Source organism: Gymnoscopelus microlampas (genome assembly GCF_963454915.1).
Source record: "Gymnoscopelus microlampas genome assembly, chromosome: 14".
Lineage (NCBI taxonomy): Eukaryota > Metazoa > Chordata > Actinopteri > Myctophiformes > Myctophidae > Gymnoscopelus > Gymnoscopelus microlampas.
Window position 1 is genome coordinate 16,527,539 of NC_139951.1, and position 22,303 is coordinate 16,549,841.

A 22,303-nucleotide genomic window follows, 5' to 3' on the forward strand; every position below is an offset into this window, starting at 1 on the left:
TGGGAGGATCATTATCATTTTCTTTTCAAGAATCGTTTCAATTTTTTTTCTCTCTCTATGTGAATCATACATTTTTGAATCGTCTAATGTTCAATTGTACAGTCTTGAATCAATCAATTTGTCTCAAATGTACAGTCTTCAATCAGTTTGCAATCAATTATTTGTTTGAAATGTAGTCTTGAATCAATCAATTTGTAATCAATTATTTGTCTCAAATGTACAGTCTTGAATCAGCCAATTTGTAATCAATTAGTAATCAATTATTTGTTTGAAATGTACAGTCTTGAATCAGCCAATTTGTAATCAATTAGTAATCAATTATTTGTTTGAAATGTACAGTCTTGAATCAGTCAATTTGTAATCAATTCTTTCTGTGTGTGTGTGTGTGTGTGTGTGTGTGTGTGTGTGTATATAGTTTAAAAAACGTTATATATTGTTCTTTCATTAAATGTCTTAAATTCTTTCAAATGTTGGAGTCGTAGTGAATTTATTCACAATGTAAGGTAAATAGCACATTTTCCCTGTGCTGTTATGTTAGAAGTAGTGCAATTATTAACTATGGTCGAAGAAAATTGACACAGTGACCAATGTGCTCCCATTTGGAACGATCGAAATTAAATGGTATAATGTATAATGGGAACCATAGCTGAATGGGGAAATTATTTTCGCTAAACATCATGAATCCTGGCGTCCCTATTCTGGCCATGTCATAATAGGCGAACTACTGTGAAATGCTGTGAGCTTGTAGATCAGCTGTTTTCTGCGAAGAGATTTGGTTGTAGAGATAAGAAATGAGGGAACCAAGTACAGACCCATGGGGGACCTCTGTCAACAAAGTACATAGGATTTAAGTGATTCGATAATAGAGCAATAGACAATGACTCTCTAAGATATGTAATATCCTCTAATGAGCAGCAGAGGGCACACATGTGCTATATTTGTGCTTTATACCTTTTACAGCTCTTATCAGAGCTGTAATTAACCACTTAAACCCCATATGGTTTTGTGGGGATAATCTGAGTTCCCAGAAGTTCTTGCAATTATGGGTAAGGATTTTGCTGAAAATAGCCGATCGATAAGGTCACAACACGTGAGCATCTCAATCTATTATTTTCTGGGGTGGAGTTTTTAAGAGGTTAAGGATTGTATATAGTCATATTCAGTTACCTAACCTTTATATTGGAATTTACAACTCCAATATAAACTCCATGTTTTGATATCTCAAAGATGTAAAATGTAGCCTAAACTTTGACATTTTTTGCTAAATGCATTCATGGTCATTTCAAATGTAATGCATCAAAATGCATTATTGTTGCATAGGCCTACATCACACTTGTTAAAAAGGGTAAAGAAAATAAAAATGCTAATCCCTTCCATAGGAAGGGATTAGCATCGTGACTCACAACAATGCAATTTAAAAATCTTCAAATATGATTATTAAATGCTCTTCTTAGAGCACAGACTGCATTTGTTTATAATGGAGATAACTCACAGTACTCTGTGCTTTGTTTTGTGATGGAGTTGGCTCTTCAGTGGGATGTGGAGTTTATTTCAAACACAGGGGTGGGTGAAGTACATAGATTTTATTCCATTTTATGCTCAGCCAGCTGGTGTTTTTAATAGGAACAGCGACTATAGTGACATCTGCATTTCCAGATGGGAAAAACATCAGCAATTGTAGTCAAAAATGCTAATTCAAAGACTGTGATGTAGTGTGAAATGTAAGGAAAAACAGAAGAGCAACTCTTCCTCAGGCGACAGAGAATATCAAAGCAGGACGTGATCAGACTGTGTCAGCAAGAACAGACTGTCGACAACTACATTACTTGAGTATTTCCAATTTGCAATACTTTCACTTCTACTCCACTACATCTCAGAGGCAAATATTGTACTTTTACTCCACTACAATTATTTGAAAACTTTAGTTAGTTACTTTTCAGATATAAATTACATTATGAAACATACATTAACCACTTTAGCCGTATTTTACAACTAGGCTATTTGAAAATAGTACTGTGATCTACAAGCTCACAACGCGTCGCATCGCGATGCGTTGTGAGCGTTGTAGATCTGCTATTTTTCAAATATTTTAGTACTATAACTTTTGGTACTTTAAGTACATTTTGATGCCAATACTTCTGTACTTTTACTGAAGTAAATTTTGAATTCTGGACTTTTACTTGTAACAGAGTATTTCTATATTGCTTATTGGTACTTTTACTTAAGTAAAGAATTTGAGTACTTTTTCCACCACTGGGTTTGAGACGGATACAGTCTTGCATGGTTTGGGTCCACTTCAGTTGAGGCTGACATGATGAAAGAACGTATTCTCCATCAGAGGGAGTCCTTTGACCATTTAATCCAGGACTGAGGGGGGCATAATTCCACTGGCCGCTGTCTGACTATTTGGCACCACGGAGAGCTCCAATTCCCAGTTAGAGGTTATACTAGTGTCAGCACCACTACAGCTACAGGTATTTGATGTATGCATGGACTGAACTGTTGATGCAGGTACAACTTTGTTTAACCACTACTGCTATTGTTTTTGATGCAGATGGAACAAGGCCAACATGTTTGTGTATCTAGTGCACTGGTTTTCAACCCTTTTCATATCAAGGTCCATTATTGATAGGGCATTTGAGCCACAGACCAGCATTTGATTTGGCAACAATCTGTTGACCACCACATTCCACGTTCACATCCGAGTGGTAACTGGGAAGTTTCTGACTTCCAAGTAAGAAAAATCTACATGAACGGTTGTCCAATCATGCTGAGATGTCATGTAACCACAAGGAGAACACATAACGATTACAGCAAAACCTTTGATCAATCAATAACGGCATGCTTTTATGCTTTTAAACTCTCTAGTTTCTGTTTCTGCATTAAATACAGTGGGATAAGGTCAATTTGTTGTAGTGTAGATGTAATGAAAGCAGCTGAACTATTGGGCATCCATTTCGTTCTGATCTAAACCACTTGAATGTTCTGAGGTGGGAAGTTCCACGTGAGAAACGTACCAGTTCCCACTCGGCATGAAAGCACCATAACTGATGGAGCACTTTGAACCTACAGTAAATAAGCCACACGCCCCTGGATTTCACTTCACCTCTATACCTTCTGTTCGACTGACCTATCAAATGCTCCTCCTCTTCTCTGCGACAGTCCCTTCTCATTGCTGTGGGTAAGGCCATCACATCACTATGATCAGACTTAGACATGGAGGATGCAAGACTCTCCTCTGTGATGCTCTGTAGGACTGAGCAGCTGGAGAGAGAGAGAGAGAGAGAGAGAGAGAGAGAGAGAGAGAGAGAGGCATCATTAACAAAGTATAAAATGTACTATTCACTGCCAATAAAGGATACTGAACTTATCTAAGGGAGAAAATGACAGGTTATCCTCAGCCACATGCAAACACACACAAAGATTTAAAATGTAAAAGAAATTTAAATTCAGTTACCAAATATAATTTGGTACCCAAACACCCCTGTATGAATGGACTTGAATGAGTAAAATAGCAGATCTGCGAGCTCACAACGAATCACATCACTACGTGTTGAGAGCTTGTAGATTGACTATTTTCAATATTTGTCTTACGATAAAGTATATATACTGTAGGGCCCAAGACCCTATGTAATTAACTCACCGTTTCTGTCTTCCATGAGCTGTATGTGTCTGACGGTGTGTCTGGTGTTCATGTGGAAGCGGTGGCTGTCAGTCAGTTGTCTCAGGATGTGTTTGGAGTGGAAGGCTGTGGAGGTGAAGTAGACCAGCTTGGGGAGACACAGAGAGCCTATGGCATGCACCTCAAACCTCCTGCCCTGGAGGAGAAGGAGGAGGAGAAGGAGGAGAGGAGGACGTTTTGGTTTCTGGAGTCAGTTCTCTGCCAGACTTCTTAGTATGCCTCTTTTCAAATACAGAGGGTAACCCAGAATCTTCCAGAATCCGTGAAGTTCTGTGATATTTTGTTTTTTTTAACGTGATCAGCTATTTTAATCATTTTAGAACATTTTTAAAGTATAAGTTCTAGGTTCTGGGTTCTGGGTTCCCGGATCACAGGGTTAGTACCACCTCTTGGGCAGGGCCTAAATTAGGCTCTGAGAAACTTATCTGAAACCAATCAGTAGCGTATTGAAACAAATCCATAACCTGTGAAATACATTTCATAGCACAGCACGGTTCACTTACAGTAGTTCTTATAGTTGAAAAGAGGCAAAATATTGAAAATGATAAGAATGAGCCTGGTTTAGTCCTTTCTTTACTTTGATGTGTGTGTCTGTGCATGTGCATGTGCATGTGCATGTGCATGTGCATGTGCATGTGCATGTGCATGTGCATGTGCATGTGCATGTGCATGTGCATGTGCATGCATGTGTTAGGCGGCATACCTGGAAGGTAATTTGGTCTATATCAGTCCAACAGAAATCATATAACCGAGATTGCTTTCCCTCCACCTACTTCACACAGGTCAGGAAAGATAGGGGAAAAAAGGGGACATATTTACATTAAACATGGCAATGGCTCATGTATCAGTCCCACACTTTATTAACAATGCAAAAGAACTCCCTTCAGCCGTACCACCCATAGCCAGTTCTCCATTAAAGACAGAGGTTCTTTACTCTGGAATACACACACATAATACACCAACTCCTCATATTCACTCAGTAACTATAAACATAGACTGAGGGCCAGCCTGATGAATCAAGCCTCTCCACTTGCTTCTACCATATAACGTAGCTTTCTGCACGCGCGCGCGCGCGCGCACGCACGCACGCACGCACGCACGCACGCACGCACGCACACACACACACACACACACACACACACACACACACACACACACACACACACACACACACACACACACACACACACACACACACACACACACACACACACACACACACACACACACACACACACACACACACACACACACACACACACACACACACACACACACACACACATTACATTACATTACATTACATTACAGTCATTTAGCAGACGCTTTTATCCAAAGCGACTTACAATAAGTGCATTCAACATAGGTAGGGAACGAAACTACTAATCACCATAAGTCTTAAGTGCATTTCCTGCAAAAACAACCAAGAGTATACCTAGCGCTAAGGTAAAAGTGCAATATATCAGCTACCTATTTCCTTAAACACATGAGACAAAATAGCAAAATCAAATGAGCACGAGCTAATACAAAAAGTGTATAGACTAAACAAGATCCAATAAAACAGTACAACAATACAACAATAGTTCCTACAACTAGTTAACAACAAGTAGTGTTGTTAACTAGTAACACACACACTTACACCCACACATTCAACTGCACACAAGGTATTTGTTGTTTGTCATGTCTTATGTTTGATTATTATGTTTAACTTGATTATTATTAACTACTTGTTTATTATTTTTAGGTGAGAACCCTTTATAAGCCCTTTATGGGTTTATTTTCTCACCTGCACTTATTTCTGTGTTGTTTTTAATAATGTTACCTTTGTAATGTTTTTTATTGTGCAAATAAATACATCAAAATCGAACTCTTACAGCACCCACCTGGTACGTATTCCTCTGGGCGCCAGTCCCAGATGGATTGAGCTTTTCCTCTCTTTTTTCTCCTGTATGTGAATGACAGATTGAGACAATGAAAGCAAAATACGAAACATACAATCTGCAGCTAATACATTATATAGTGGATGCAAAAGTCTGTACATACTGTACAGCAGTGGTTCTCATACGTTTTCATGTCAAGGACCCCCAAAATGATATGTATTTGGCCGCGGACCCCCATCTCAAACATTTTTGTTACAGGGACCCCCAGAAGCCAAGATTTGAGTTACAAATGTTCAAATTAAACGAATATATATACAAAGATTTGCACAAACTTTCAGATTTTTTCAAAAATAGCAGATCTACAAGCTCATAGTGTGGCACTCTGTGAAACGCTATGAGCTTGTAGATCTGCTATTTTTGAAAAGCCAAAGAATAAAAGGTTAAAGTGGTTAAAAGTATTGTGACACATTTTGCTGGGGACCCCCTGGAACTCCCTCAAGGACCCCTGGGGGTCCCTGGACCCCACTTTGTGTATAACTACTGTATGCTTTATTTCTAAATATTATGGTTTTAATTATAAGCGATATACACACATTCATAAACAATTTAAAAAGGGTGGGTTGGTTATTTGGGCGCTTTCCCCCTAAATTGTTTTTTCAAACACAGCTGGGTGAAGTGCATAGCTTTTATTATACATTTTATTCCAGCGACGGGGGCTGGAATAAAATGTGATGGGTAATATTAATAAGGCTTTTATTCCTGAGGTGGGGAAACATGTTTTCTGTGAAGTTTAAATTGTTTTACTGACCTTTACTGAAGGTCTGAACAACCATAACAACGGTCACACAAAAATTGTGTCCCTATCGAATCTCGTCTGTCTTCGTCACTTCCTGTTTGTTAATGCGATCTAATAATTATTGATTTTTTCCAATGTGTCACTTTAATGACGAAAGATCATCTATTCTTTTTTAAATTAAAACAAAATAAATAAGTAATACACTTCAAAAATACAAATTGTTACGGTGATCATCACTAACAGTGGTGGGAAAAGTACTTTTTTACTCAAGTAAAAGTATCAATACTGCAATGAAGAAATATTCAGTGCAAGTAAAAGTCCGGTAATCAAAATGTACTTGCGTAAAAGTAAAAGTATTGGCATCAAAATACTAAGTGCCAAAAATAATTTTAAAAAACGATTTATAATATATAATAAATATATAATAGTCTATATAGTATATACAAATATTTTTAAAATACCTTTTAAATGCACACGTGTTGTTAGCTTGTAAGATTAAATAAAGCTGAAGTGGTTAATGTATGTTTTGTAACAATAGTCAAAATCTAAAAAGTAACTAAAGTTTTCAAATTATTGTAGTGGAGTAAAAAGTATAATATTTGCCTCTGAGATGTAGTAGAGTAGAAGTAAAATTGGAAATACTCTGGTAAAGTAAAAGTACCTAAAAATTGTACTTAATAACTTGAGTAAAAGTACTTGAGTACTTGAGAAAAAAGTACTTAAGTACTTGAGTAAAAGTTCTTGAGTACTTGAGTAAAAAATACTTGAGTATTTGAGTAAAAGTACTTAAGTACTTGAGTAAAAGTTATTGAGTACTTGAGTAAAAATACTTGAGTACTTGAGTAAAAGTTCTTGAGTACTTGAGTACAAGTACTTTCCTCCACCACGGGCACTAACTACGCACCTGAACGTTGAACAAACTGCGCATGCGCAGAGAGTTGTATACTAAACGTCACAAGTTGTGACGTTTTTTCACAACAGCTGTCCAATGAACGTCCTGGACTCGCTCGCTCGCGCAGGTCTCCACGTTTAAAAGCCTCAGCACCGCGCCAAACCCTTCAGATGTTATGAGACAGTTACTGGACCAGAAGCATCTCCTTGTTGATCATCAACACACCTAACGGACAACATACCTACAACGCAAACCAGAGGAACCAGAGGATTCTGCACTAGTTTTTCTAGGTTTAGGTTTCTAGTTTTAGTTTTTAGGATCCTTTTAGGATACTCCATCTCCGTCAGATTTGAGTTCTTTCAACCGGCTTTCAACAACCAACGTGAGTTTGATATTTGCTTAATATGCTCGGGGTTTAGGGGGAAATGACATTTTAATGCTATTTATGCTGTTTAAAACGACTATGTGTTGATATGTCTGATTGTAGAGTGAGTTAACATCGTTAGAAGCTGCCGTTGTCATCATAATTCATAATGCTTGTCAAATGAAGCTAGCCGTTGTGTCGTTGATTTAAAAAAAAAAAACGTCTTCTTAACGTTTCTTGTCTAAAGAACAGCGTGTTTGTAGATCTGTTAGCTTGTTGTGTTACACCTTTGCTTGTCATATAGTCTAGGTTTTAGCCTTATTGATATATGACCGATGTCCCTCTTGATCCGAGGCTAGCCATGGTTCACACGACGCTCGTCTGTCATGGTAGGACAGTCATGTTTCAGGGCTAGATCAGAGGCTAGTCTATGAGTTCCATTTAAAACGTGTCATCTCATATAGCTTGAGTTGACATCTTTAGAAGCTACGGTTGTCATCATGCTTGTCAGAATGAAGCTTGTTATGGACGTTTGGTGGTGGTGTTTTTCAAAAAGAAAACACCCAAAAAAAAAACAACACGTTCTTTACAGATTAGGGGGAAACAAATGTAATTTTAATATGACAACGGTCAACCGTTGTCGTCATCATAAGCATCATAAGCATCATAACTACATCTCAGAGGCAAATATTGCCCGTTTACTCCACTACAATTATTAGATATTATTAATTATACATTTGAAAATACTTAAGTAAAACATTTGAGTACCTTTTCCACCACTATTTTTTTGTAATCTTGTGTGAACTACATGTTTATTGTTCCCCTCTCTCATATCTATCTAGGACCATGCCGTCTTCTGTTGACCAGTGTCCTGAGGACTCCATGGATCTGAAGAAGGAGTTGAACGTTGTGAATGACAGGTAAATAAACTCTCCAGCTTTTTAGGGTTTTTATCCTTTTGACCAGTGGTTCTCAAAGTGGGGTCTGGGGATCCCCAGGGGTCATTGAGGGAGTTCCAGCAGGACCTTGACAGATCTGTAACAAATGGAACCAAGTGGACCCTTACGGGTCCATTTGGTTCCATTTGTACACACTCAGCGTTATCGTGGCCGAATCATGCTCACCAAACTGAAGCTCCTTGAAATTAAAAAACTTTGACAACACTGCTTTTGAAAGATATGTACAAATAATATATGGTCATCTATATGCATTATTGTTGTTAATAAAAACCTCAATATCAACAGCCTGCAGCGGTTGATGGCGGTGCAGCAGCTGAGAGCCAAGTACGGCATCAACATCAAGAAGCGGTTCAACGGAACCAAACCAACGGCAAAGTCACCATCTACCAAAACTGTGAGTCTATGGATAAACAAACCTTACTAACATGCATTGTCATTTACTTGAATGTGTAATTTTTTCACTGAGTCTTGTATGAGCATGTGACAAATACAACCTCTTGAATCTTGAGAGCTCCAAGCACACTCACTCATCCCATCCCAGATTAAAGATCACATGTTTGTGCTTGAGAGTCTTAAAGGGCACATTCAATCAACTTGATTTAACATATTTTGTCCATTTGTCTTATGAAATCTAAAATGCTGTTTAATGTATTTTTCCTCAGGTGAAGGTTTTTGGAGTCCAGCTGGCGAGCCTACCACAGTGTGAAACTGAACACGGTAGTGTACCAAGGTAAATGGAGACAGCTTGTTTAAAAAGCCACAAATAATGTCAGTTAATGTTTCTGTTCAAAACATTTTTTTTGCTAATTTCATTTCATGTGTGTGCTTCCTCAGGTTTCTAGTCGATGCCTGTAAGATGCTTCTGCTTCACGTACACACAGAGGGTCTGTTCAGGAAGGCAGGATCCATTGTTCGTCTGAAAGCACTCACGGTGAGTCTAGTTGATTTTAGTATTAGTAGCCGTTTGTCCTGCGACCTTGACCCTGGGAGATGTCTAAATGACATGCTATCCAATCAGAGCTGGGCGATATGACTTTAAATCAATATCATGATTATTTCAAACTATAATTTTCTTAAACAGTGACATTTGCAGATCTACCAGCTCTGCTATTTTCACTATTTTTGCATCTCCTACATTGTACAACGACATACTGTATAATACAGGGTTTGAGTGGTCAGTTAATCAGATAAATCGATTTAGTCTGTTAGACTATTTCATGTTGATTCAAAAACTAATCATAAAAACTGTCCAGGTTAAGTCTGTTACCGTTCTAAGTATCGGTTTCGATGAATTGCCCAGCCCTATATCCAATGCACATATGTGTATAAATGAAGTCTAACACAATGTTTCATTGTTTCTTCAGGCCAAGCTGGATGCAGGTGAGCAGTGTGTGTCCACGGCTCTTCCCTGTGACGTTACCGGCCTGGTGAAGCAATTCTTCAGGCAGCTGCCAGAACCCATTCTGCCCACAGAGCTGCATGAAGCGTTTCTGAAAGCCCAGCAGCTGAACGACGAGGAGGAACGCAGCGCCGCCACATTGCTGCTGTCCTGCGCTCTGCCTCACAGAAACCGCTGCGTACTGCGCTACTTTTTCAACTTCCTCCAGAAGGTGTCCCAGAGGTAATATTAGACTGATGAAAGAGTGTTCACCAGCTTTTTTAATTAATGAACTATTTTACATGGCTTAATCTTATATTAAAAGACTATTAAACTCGTGAAAAATATGTCCACACATCCCAGCTCCATAATATGCATTTTAATCTTTATTTGCTAATGTTTCATCCGTCTGATCTTCAAGAACAGACTGTTTTCTGATCTTGAAGGAGGGCAGACAGCCAAGACTTGATCAAATAAGCATGAATTTATATGGAACTGGACTCATTCTTACATGACTTGTATAGACCATATACATCCCGTACTGTTAACATTGCCCTCACACCTGGTCTGACCCAATTGTCACTGTTGCCATTATGCATATATTTACCTTTTTATATCTTACTATTCTTTCAGATTTTGCTTTTATTTTCTTCTATGTGAGATCAATGCACCCAATGAATCAAATTCCCAATGAATGGATTCCAATTCTAATTGTACTCTGTGATTGTTGTTTGTGCCTACCCTAGGAGAGCAGAGAATAAGATGGATAGCAGCAACCTGTCCGTCGTCTTCACGCCTAACTTCTTTCAATCTGGAGAGGGAACTGCCAAGATGGCCGGCACAGAGAAACGGCTGAAGTTGCAGAGAGCAGTCATCCACTGCTTCATTGACAACGCTCAGGACTTTGGTACGCCTCTAGACGTCACAGTTCATTTCTAATCTATGCCATTAATTTGGACAACAACCACTTACACCCTATTTACTCCCCCCTGTCGATCAACTAATCAAGGACTTTTTGTACTGGTTTGTGTGATAGGTGTGTCAGCCCTAGAGCAGAGAGAGGAGACACCAGGACAGGGAGAGGAGAGACCTGTATGGAAGAAGAGAGTTGCAAGGTGGATCCAAAGTCGGATCCTTGCGATTCGCAAGACATGGAGCTGCTGTCGGCGCCACCAGGTACCAACATTTTCTTTTGCATCATACTGCTGTGTTGTGTAACATTGTTTATGAGCAACAAGCCCAATAATCCTGTTTCTTCTGAGTGAACTTGATCATCCTCTCAAGAACTGAAACAGAATTAACATGATATTGCACTTGTTTAACATCTGTTGAGGCCCTTTTTAAGAACACGACTAACAAAAATGTTATCTCTCAATCTACTCAGGAGAGCACCAGCAGTTTCCGCACCACCGAAGACTAAAACTTCAGCCCGGCTTTTCTGCGTAAGGGAAAAGAGTCCAAGAGTGAGTATCCATAAAGAACGTCTTTGATGGAATTATAGCAGTGGTTCTCAAACTTTTAATGTCAAGGATCCTCACATGAAATGATCTTGACCGTGTGAATCAAGATCATTTCCACATTCACTCCTGTGTCAACAAAGGGCTGCAACTATCAATTATTTTCTTAAAGATCACTTCTTTTTTTTTTTATCAATTACAGTAGTCTAATTAACTGTTTTATTTAATTAACTGTCCTACATCAAAGTCCTATTGTGGGATCCTTTGTTTTTAACTGACCTGAAATGTTTTCTCTTCCCTCTAGAACAAAGAGGTGGCAAGCTGGAGAGCAGAGCAGTCAGCAGACCTGGGCTGGAGGAAGAGTGAGCGAAGCCTGCAGGAGCTGGACATGTTGCTGGAGCAGCTGACCTCCCTCAGCCTGGTGCCTTGACGTCAGGCGCACAGGTGCGGTATCAAGACAAAAGATCGGCGACAAGGAGTGTGCGAAAAAGTACGATGACATCTGCAGGCTCCGATCATCACGAGACAATATCAGTGCCTCCATGTTGATCTCATGCAGCTCCTTGGGCAGGACAAGAGAGCCACCTAACAGCAGCAGTACACCACCACAGTCTTGGTTGGTTCCGGCCTAGACGAGACTTTAAAGTGCCAATCCGGGCAAAAAGGCAGGTGATTGCCCTGTTTTAGGACACTTGACAATTGTAGGAACCTCCAGACTGACACGTCGGTCTGGAGAGACTGTGTGGCTCCAGTTGAATGCTTTTCATCAATGCTGGTGTCACAGGAGAGATCTGGGCATTAACTATGTATAGCCTTAGGGAATATAGTCTGTGCCTGTAATTTTATTTATTTGATCTAGCCTATGTATAGCCTTAGGGAATATAGGCTGTGCCTGTAATTGTATTTATTTTATCTAGCCTATGTATAGCCTTAGGGAATATAGTCTGTGCCTGTACTTTTATTTATTTTATCTAGCCTATGTATAGCCTTAGGGAATATAGTCTGTGCCTGTAATTTTATTTATTTTATCTAGCCTATGTATTCCTACAAACCGCAAGAGAGAAATGTTTGGCCTCGTGTAACATCCTTCGACACGGGTGTATGTTTGTGGAACAAACTTTTACTAGTCGGTGTGGCTCGCTTTTAGCCAAGATCCGAGTAGGATTAGGGGCTTCTACAAACCGCAAGAGCAGGGAACACTCCACACAGAGCCCTGAAACCTCTACGGCAGCAGTCGAGGTAACAGCCTGGATTAGGGGCTTCTTTCAACCGCAAGAGCAGGGAACACTCTACCCAGAGCCCTGAAACCTCTACGGCAGCAGTCGAGGTAACAGCCTGGATTAGGGGCTTCTTTCAACCGCAAGAGCAGGGAACACTCCACACAGAGCCCTGAAACCTCTACGGCAGCAGTCGAGGTAACAGCCTGGATTAGGGGCTTCTTTCAACCGCAAGAGCAGGGAACACTCCACCCAGAGCCCTGAAACCTCTACGGCAGCAGTCGAGGTAACAGCCTGGATTAGGGGCTTCTTTCAACCGCAAGGGCAGGGAACACTCCACACAGAGCCCTGAAACCTCTACGGCAGCAGTCGAGGTAACAGCCTGGATTAGGGGCTTCTTTCAACCGCAAGAGCAGGGAACACTCCACACAGAGCCCTGAAACCTCTACGGTACATTATTTATTTGACACAATTTCCCCAGCTTTTGATCACACATACACACATATACCGAGATGCACGTGCATGCGCATACCAAATTGTGTTGAAACAATAAACATGTAACCTACAGCCATGATTGGGGAGCACAGTGCTTGATCTTGGGAGGATCATTATCATTTTCTTTTCAAGAATCGTTTCACTTTTTTTTCTCTCTCCAAATGTGAATCATACATTTTTGAATCGTCTAATGTTCAATTGTACAGTCTTGAATCAATCAATTTGTCTCAAATGTACAGTCTTCAATCAGTTTGAAATCAATTATTTGTTTGAAATGTAGCCTTGAATCAATCAATTTGTAATCAATTATTTGTCTCAAATGTACAGTCTTGAATCAGCCAATTTGTAATCAATTAGTAATCAATTATTTGTTTGAAATGTACAGTCTTGAATCAGCCAATTTGTAATCAATTAGTAATCAATTATTTGTTTGAAATGTACAGTCTTGAATCAGTCAATTTGTAATCAATTCTTTCTGTGTGTGTGTGTGTGTGTATATAGTTTAAAAAACGTTATATATTGTTCTTTCATTAAATGTCTTTAATTCTTTCAAATGTTGGAGTCGTAGTGAATTTATTCACAATGTAAGGTAAATAGCACATTTTCCCTGTGCTGTTATGTTAGAAGTAGTGCAATTATTAACTATGGTCGAAGAAAATTGACACGGTGACCAATGTGCCCCCATTTGGAACGATCGAAATTAAATGGTATAATGTATAATGGGAACCATAGCTGAATGGGGAAATTATTTTCGCTAAACATCATGAATCCTGGCGTCCCTATTCTGGCCATGTCATAATAGGCGAACTACTGTGAAATGCTGTGAGCTTGTAGATCAGCTGTTTTCTGCGAAGAGATTTGGTTGTAGAGATAAGAAATGAGGGAACCAAGTACAGACCCATGGGGGACCTCTGTCAACAAAGTACATAGGATTTAAGTGATTCGATAATAGAGCAGTAGACAATGACTCTCTAAGATATGTAATATCCTCTAATGAGCAGCAGAGGGCACACATGTGCTATATTTGTGCTATATACCTTTTACAGCTCTTATCAGAGCTGTAATTAACCACTTAAACCCCATATGGTTTTGTGGGGATAATCTGAGTTCCCAGAAGTTCTTTCAATTATGGGTAAGGATTTTGCTGAAAATAGCAGATCGATAAGGTCACAACACGTGAGCTTGTCAATCTGCTATTTTCTGGGGTGGAGTTTTTAAGAGGTTAAGGATTGTATTGTAGATCAGTCATATTCAGTTACCTAACCTTTATATTGGAATTTACAACTCCAATATAAACTCCATGTTTGCTCTAATATCTAAAATGTAGCCTACTTTTTTTATTAGTTTTACATTTTTTCTAAATGCATTCATGGTGATTTCAAATGTAATGCATCAAAATTCATCATTGTTCATAGGCCTACATCAACCTTGTTAAAAAAGGGTAAAGAAAAGAAAAATGCTAATCCCTTCCATAGGAAGTCTTTATATCGTGGCTCAAAACAATGCAATTTGTAAATCTTCAAATATGATTATTAAATGCTCTTCTTCTTAGAGCACAGACTGCATTTGTTTATAACGGAGATAACTCACCGTAAACAGACTCTGTGCTTTGTTCTGTGATGGAGTTGGCTCTTCAGTGGGATGTGGAGTTTATTTCAAACACAGATATGGGTGAAGTGCATAGATTAATAATTTGTCACTACTGGGACATCTTCAGCTTGAAAGGTAATGGTTTAATGATTAGCGTCAGTCTGCAATGTTTGCACGCCTAACACAGTCTACAGCACAGTCGCTGGGTGAAATGAAATCAATATTGTAAGGAGTGAAACTCACCGCACACACCGTCTTCCCGCAAAATCGCTATTGCCGATGTTTCGGTCACCACATCTTCATCAGAGCTATGATTCGAGACCGTGTGCAGGAGCTTCACTCCACACAATATTGACAAAATAGTCCATAAACTATTTGAGGGTGTTATGAGAGGCTGAAAGAGAAAAAACAAACTTAAAACTCCAAAAGGTCAAGGCATCCCTTTAATGCATCTGATCGTTGTTGCTTTTTTTCTGGTAAGAATTGATCCAGGATTGCTGTGATACAGTAAGTACAGTGGCTGTGGCAAGTTCTGCACACAACAGTGCAATAAAAAGGCAAATGAAAACAGTGTAGACATTACGGTGACAACAACATTATCTAGTGACAGAGTCTAACCAGAGTCCTTGGTAGACAGAGTTTGGCCGATGCTTGATGTAGTTGTACCTCCTGTAATTACAATGCTGGTGTCACAGGAAAAAAACTAAACTTTGTTTTGAGATCTGGGCATTACCTGTATCAATATTTCTGGAGGTTCGGGATCATCCTGGGGCTCAGAAGGTGGTTTTGGAGATTTAAATGCTACACGCATGATTAATACTTAATTATACTTTTGATCTTATTCATTATCTTTATTTACTTTATACATTGTCTGCAAGTTAGACAGCCAGTCTAGGGCATGGTCATTTTTTAACCACTGACTTACAATGGAACTAAGACAAACATTTCCAAACTCTGTCTATCTCAGACACTAGCAATGTTTACATTGTGCAGCAGTCAATAGTGATGTATAATGCAATAAGTTACTAGGTGACATTTTCAATTTCCGATCCTTGATTGGAGGCTATAATCGCCATATACTGTACTTTTACACATTAGCATATATTTTGAACTGTACATTATTTATTTGACACAATTTCCCCAGCTTTTGATGTCTCACACATACACACATATACCGAGATGCACGTGCGTGCGCGTGCGCATACACACACGTGAGCGCGCGTACCAAATTGTGTTGGAAACAATGAACATGTAACCTTTCCCTCGATAGCATTTTCTTTTAGTCCGGTGTCTGAAAACATTTAAAATACATTTTTACCACATACATACACGCTACAAACATGCATGTGCTTGTGATCACGCACACGCACACACACACACACACATACACATACATACACACACACACACACACACACACACACACACACACACACGCACGCGCGCGCATACAGAGGATGGTAAGAGACTGGAACAAAAATATTCATAAGATGACAACTGCGGTTTGGTTGGACATGCAACACCAGGTCTGTTGTGTGTTGTGTTGTGTGCGTGTGTGTGTGTGTGTGTGTGTGTGTGTGTGTGTGTGTGTGTGTGTGTGTGTGTGTGTATGTGCCAGCATGTGCTGTGTGTGTGTGTGTGCTGCTCTTTGGGGCCAGACAGTGGACTGTACATGACTATATACACATGGCACGGTCCCATCTCCACTGGTAATAGTTCATACAGAATGGTGTGTGTTGATTACACAGTACTGGCTTGTTCCATTGAAGTGCTGTACCCTGATGGAAGACATAGGATGGCGTCAGTTAACCCATTAACACCCAAGGCCGATTCTACAAATGCAGCTGTTCTTTTGAGATTTTTCATAAATGTTCAAAAATAGCAGATGTGCAAGCTCGCAGCGCAGCACAAAGTGACTGGCTGTGAGCTTGTATATCTGCTATTTTTGAATAGCCAACGCAAAAAAATCTAAAATGACACAGATGCTTTCTCTGCATTAATGGCTATACTAAACGTATCGTTGCTGTCGGGCAGAAACCATGTATCTCTCCATATTTCAGCTTTTTTCTTTTTAAATTGATGCCCTACTTCGGCGTACAAGAGTGCTCACAACAAGCTTGTAGATCGAGTATTTTTTTTTAAAGTGAATGTGGTTAAGTCTGACTGTGGGTTTTATACATATTGAATCAATGAAAGTATTAACAAGAGCTTGTGACCAAATAATCACTATGTTGGATTCATTGGAACACAGGTTCTTTTTTCCTCAAATTTCCTGAAAATAAATGGTTTTGGACATACAAGGTTTCCACCAGACAGCGACGTGATAATAAATAGTTCATTAGAATGTAAGGCAATCCATTCTTACCTGAACTCAGTAGCCCTCAGAACAAGTTTTTACTTTTCTGTGGAGAGAAGAAATAGAGGAAATAACAGTGAGGATGAGGTAACTGGCATGATGAAAGAGTGACATTTAGAGGAAAATACCATTAGAATTTTAGTGCCGAAATAGTGAGTTCAGGGCCTTTACATAAGGGGTTCTCAAAGTGGGGTCTGGGGACCTCCAGGGCTCCTTGAGGGGGTTCCAGGAGGTCCCCATCAAATCAGCTTAACCACTTTAACCCTATTTTATACTTCAGGCTATCAAGCTCACAACATGCCGTGATGTGACACATTGTGAGCTTGTAAAAAAATAATAATTGAAAAACGCAAATGTTCTCTTATGGGGGTATCTATCTGGCACAAACTCTTTTCAGATGGGGGTTCGTGGCCAAAATACATGGCCAAATAAATGTGGGGGTCCGTCACGTGAAAATGTTTGAGAGACAGCGTTTTACAAGAGTGTTGTGTGTGTGAAATGTAACCGTCTTTGTTTGCTACTGTTGTTAAAGGTTATGGCCAAGCCAAATAATTAATGAAAGTGTTTTGTCATCATAATATATGGATGTTAATAGGGGTAAGATTTATGACTGTATGTGTTTTTACCTTTGCCACGGGGTAGGTTAGTCTTATGTGTGTGTGAATATTATTATAAAATGAGTCCCTTTCTCAACAGGAGCATGAAGCGTCCCTTGTTTTTTTTTTGTTGCATCGTTCTCCTCCTCAGGACATTCTGTTTGTGTTTCATTCGTTTAGTTCTCAGTCATTCATTTCTAATCTTGACATTGTGTCACCTGTGTTGCTGTCGTGCTTGGGTTTAAGGGCAAATACTTGTTATGTATTAAACAGTTTTTTTGTTATGCAATTGAATAACACCTAAATTTAGCGGTGGCATTTTCAAAAACGGACCCACGCACTGAAATCATGATAATAAAAAAAATGCACGGTTCAACTGCACGACTAACAATTTTCAAAAGATTGAGAGATAAAAAGTAAAGAGCTGTGAGAAAGCAAACCAGTTCATCCACCCCATTATCCTGAATGAGTAGCTGTTTCAGGTCTCTAGATGACTCAGCAGCTGCAAGGTTTTATGTTTTTAAATCAAAAGTGTGTTTACAGTACATCACTCTGTGCTACTGTCCCACTTACCATGTTATGAGAGGATGTTTCAAAAGAGGTTCTGTGCTCCTCAGTACTTCCACACTTAAGAACTTAGTAAAAAACAAAACAGACAAACAAAAGAACACACAAACATGCAAAAGAAACAACCAAGAAAACCGAACAAGAAGGACAAAGCCGGCCAAACGGAAAACGACTTGCTTGAAAGATGCAAACAAAGGGAAGGATGCTGAGGGCGGAGGGGGGAATTAAAAAGAAAAAGAAAAAAGTCAATCATGCACAAGAAATGAACACATAACCCAAAGGAAATGAAAGCAAAGGAAACACAAAACCTCTTTCTGATATTGTATGAATTGATTATAAAGCAGCAAGATAATAAGAGTTCAAAAGAGTGAAAGTGAACCAATAAGAGTAACAGTTATTTTGCAAAGTGATGGGATAGCACAAAATGAGAACAGTACAGTATATTAAAGAACTTCAGGGCATTTAAGTCAGTGTTCGCCAAAGTAAGAAGACCTTTTCTTTGATCTTGCTCCCATACAGTTTATGGATATTGAACACTAACAGTAGGGTACTGATTTAATATGTGTCCAAAGCTCCATGTCTCCTGGGAGAAACACAAAGCGGCAGCTTGGTTTAAAGTACATCAGCCACTGGCTGGCTAAACAGTCTGATGCACAGGCACTAATTCAATTCCCATCCAATGAGACATGATGTGACCCAACACGCAGGCTAATTGGTAACACCCCACCACCCACCCAGCCATTACAAACTAGCAGCTTCTTTCCACTTTGATCGTTTTGCTAGAGCTACCGTACATGAAATAAGCATTTACTTATAATTTGCCTTAACTGGGGCGACTCGGTAGCCGATTGGTTGGGGGGCGTACCCATTAGAGCACATGCTCTAATGCCTGAAAGCGAGTCCCCGGTTCGATTCCCGGCCAGCCGGACCATTCACCCTTACTGTCTCCATGTCTACCGTCTTTCTCCACTGTACCTATAAAGGCTCAGATAACCCCCCCCCCCAAATAAACAAATGAATACAATTTCCATAACTAAATGGAATGGAAAAAGCAACTGGGTTTGACTGGATTGGTGGAGTAGTGGGCATTGTGTGTAGGTAAGCTAGACAAACACCCAACAGTAGTTGTGCCTCGGAATGGTGTTTTGGGGTAAAATGATGAAGGCTAAATGTCCTGTAGCTTAGACCATAATTTTGCTGCATAATTAAACAATATTAGTAGAATATACACAGTACATACAGTGGTCAGCTGTTGGCTTCGCTAGCTATCTATACATTTGTGGGCTTCTCTCTTCACGGTTCCCTTCCATTGGATGGAACCATTTTATACGTAGCGGTGGTCCAGGCAGGGACCCCTCAGGATTCCTTGAAGGGGGTTCCAAACGGACCCTTACAGGTCCGTAAAACTCTCGAGAGTTATGGGGGTCCTTGAAATTAAAAAAAAGTCTGAGATCTGTACGTTTCTGCGGTCAGACCATGGTCTCCTTCTTGGTCTTTACCTTCTTCTTGGCTGTCAGTAGCTCCTGATAGGTGCTGGATCGGATGAAGCGACTGTACGAGTCACTTTTCATCAGCTTGTAGATGTGCTCCTGTTGGGGAGGAGGACAAAGAGAGATAGTAAACCACATTGTGTACTACAGACACAATGTCTGAATAGCCCTGACGCGGATGTAATCTGACATCGAAACATTGTTGTTCTTTTTTTGCCAGGCACCCTGTTCTATATTAACCCATTAAGATCAGGAACGCATCTGTGTCGTTTTAAGATTTCTTTGGCTATTCAAAAATAGCAGATCTTCAAGCTCATAGCGCGGCACCGAGTGCCGTGCTATGAGCTTGTAGATCTGCTATTTTTGAAAAATCGTGAACATTTGTGCAAATCTTCGAATATATATCTTTTGTTAAAGCAAATATTTGTAACTCAAATCTTTGCTTCTTAGGGGTCCCTGAAACAACATATTTTGAGATGGCGGTCCGCGGCCAAATACAAACTTTTGGGGGTCCTTGACATGAAAATGTTTTAGAACCACTGATGTAGATAACATAAGGTTTTTCAAAAAACGACATTCATAAAATCCCCAGAAGCAAAGATTTGAGTTCCAAATGTTCGCTTGAAGAAATACATATTCAAAGATTTGCACAAATTTAGCAGATCTACAAGCTCATAGCACTTGCACTTGCTGCCGCGCTATGAGCTTGTAGATCTGCTATTTTTGAATAGCCAAAGTATAAGATAATGGTTAAAGTGGTTAAAATCTATAGTGACAGATGCTTTCCCGGTCTTAATGGGTTAAAGTAAAAGGCTCCATTCATCCGAGCAGCTCCACAACAATGTGTGAATGCACTGCAGGGTTGGGTTTTCTGGGGCTTCGATACAGCATTCTCTGGTCATCATGACCAAAAATATGTTTTATCACTGCTTCTGGTCAGAGATGGATTCAATACATAGATTTTCTTTTGGGAAATGTCGACTGTCTGATATGTTTGATATTTATGATTCATAGCATCCCAATTTGACCATTTTATTGAAAATGTCTGTTAACCTATTTTGGGCAAATTGGCAAAATGTGTGAAAACCAAATCAATTATTTTTTCAATTATTATTTCAAGAATAGCAAATCTACAAGCTCAATATGTGTCGCGATGTGACGTGTTGTGAGCTTGTAGATCTACTATTTTTGCTATTTTTCAGAAGAATAGAGGGTTTAAGTGGTACTCTCTTTTTTTTGTCACAAATGGAGCCCAGCTGCAGTGACAGAAACCGATCCCCAAAAAAGACACTGTGTGCTATTTTGAGTTCAAACTCTTCAAAGCCATTACACTGCAATATCCTGAGGAAAATTAATGCAATGACAAAAAGATTAAATTGTCTCCATGTTGTGCATTCTAAATGAGTCTGGAAGCCACCCGTCTCTTTCAGCTCCTACTGTCTGGTACATCTATTTCAACCACTTCTTCCTGAAAGCTGTCAGAATTCAGAAACAAATCTACACAGTGCATTTGACATAATACTGTGTGCATGGCTCAATGCACTTTCCAATATTTATCCAGCAGCCTACAGTTTAATTTAATAGTGTTCTACCCACAATGAAGAATAAAATAAGGCTTAAAGGAGCACGTCGTCTATTTTAAACCTATCTTCATATAATATGTCCTCACCCATGTTCATGGTAGATGACACCATTTATGTCAACTCTCTCTGTGTCTCAGAAGAGGGCTGTGGACAGTTCAGAAACCTGCCTACCAGTGACATGATTGGTAGGCAGTAGTGTAAATTACATTTACTCAAGTACTGTACTTAAGTAAAATATTGAGGATTTTTTACTTTACTGGGGCATTTCCAATTTTCAGTACCTTTACTTCTACTCCACTACATCTCAGAGGCAACTATTATACTTTTACTCCACTAAAATTATTTGAAAACTTTAGTTACAAGTTACTTTGTAGATTTTGATTATTATTACAAAACATACTTCAGCCCTAAATACATTTCGGCCATTTGAAAATAGCCACGCTATTGACATTGGCATATGACATTCTGCATAATGAGTACTTTTACTTCTGTACTTTAAGTATTGATACTAATACTTTTGTACTTTTACTCAAGTACATTTTTATTACCAGACTTTTACTTGTAACAGAGTATTTCTACATTACAGTATTGATACTTTTACTTAAGTAAAAAAATTGAGTACTTTTTCCACCAATGGTCAGCATACTGTGTGTCAGCTTATTGACAACGCTTCGACCACAACCGGCTCTTCATCAGGTCTGAGACGCTCGGAGTTGTGGTCGAAAAGTTGTCAATAAATGATTCTCCAGGGAGCTGACACACATTACCCCTCATGCCAAAACGTTTCAGGCATTTAGGCAACATTTTAAAATATGAAAATAGCCAATCTACATCGACATGTTGTGAGCTTATAGATCGGCTATTTGAACAATTTTATAATGTTTTTCAAAATAGTGAAAAATGTCTAAAAAGAGGTAAGGCAGTGTGCAATATAGGGCCCTGTGTGCAGACTTCTTTTTCTTCTCTCCATTAAACATAACAACACATTAAAGGAATACTGC

General features: G+C 39.3%; 1 protein-coding gene across 1 annotated transcript in view; it reads right to left on the reverse strand.

The window, feature by feature from the left end:
• Positions 1-19,698: 19,698 nt before the first annotated feature.
• Positions 19,699-22,303, reverse strand: part of LOC311060080 (regulator of G-protein signaling 7-like) — a gene marked incomplete at its 3' end in the record, with an annotated part of 98,327 nt that continues 95,722 nt past the window's right edge. Inside the window, exon 17 of the mRNA XM_084078204.1 lies at positions 19,699-19,818. Within this exon, the coding sequence (XP_083934330.1) occupies positions 19,699-19,818 (120 nt within the window). The remainder of the gene's footprint in view (positions 19,819-22,303) is intronic.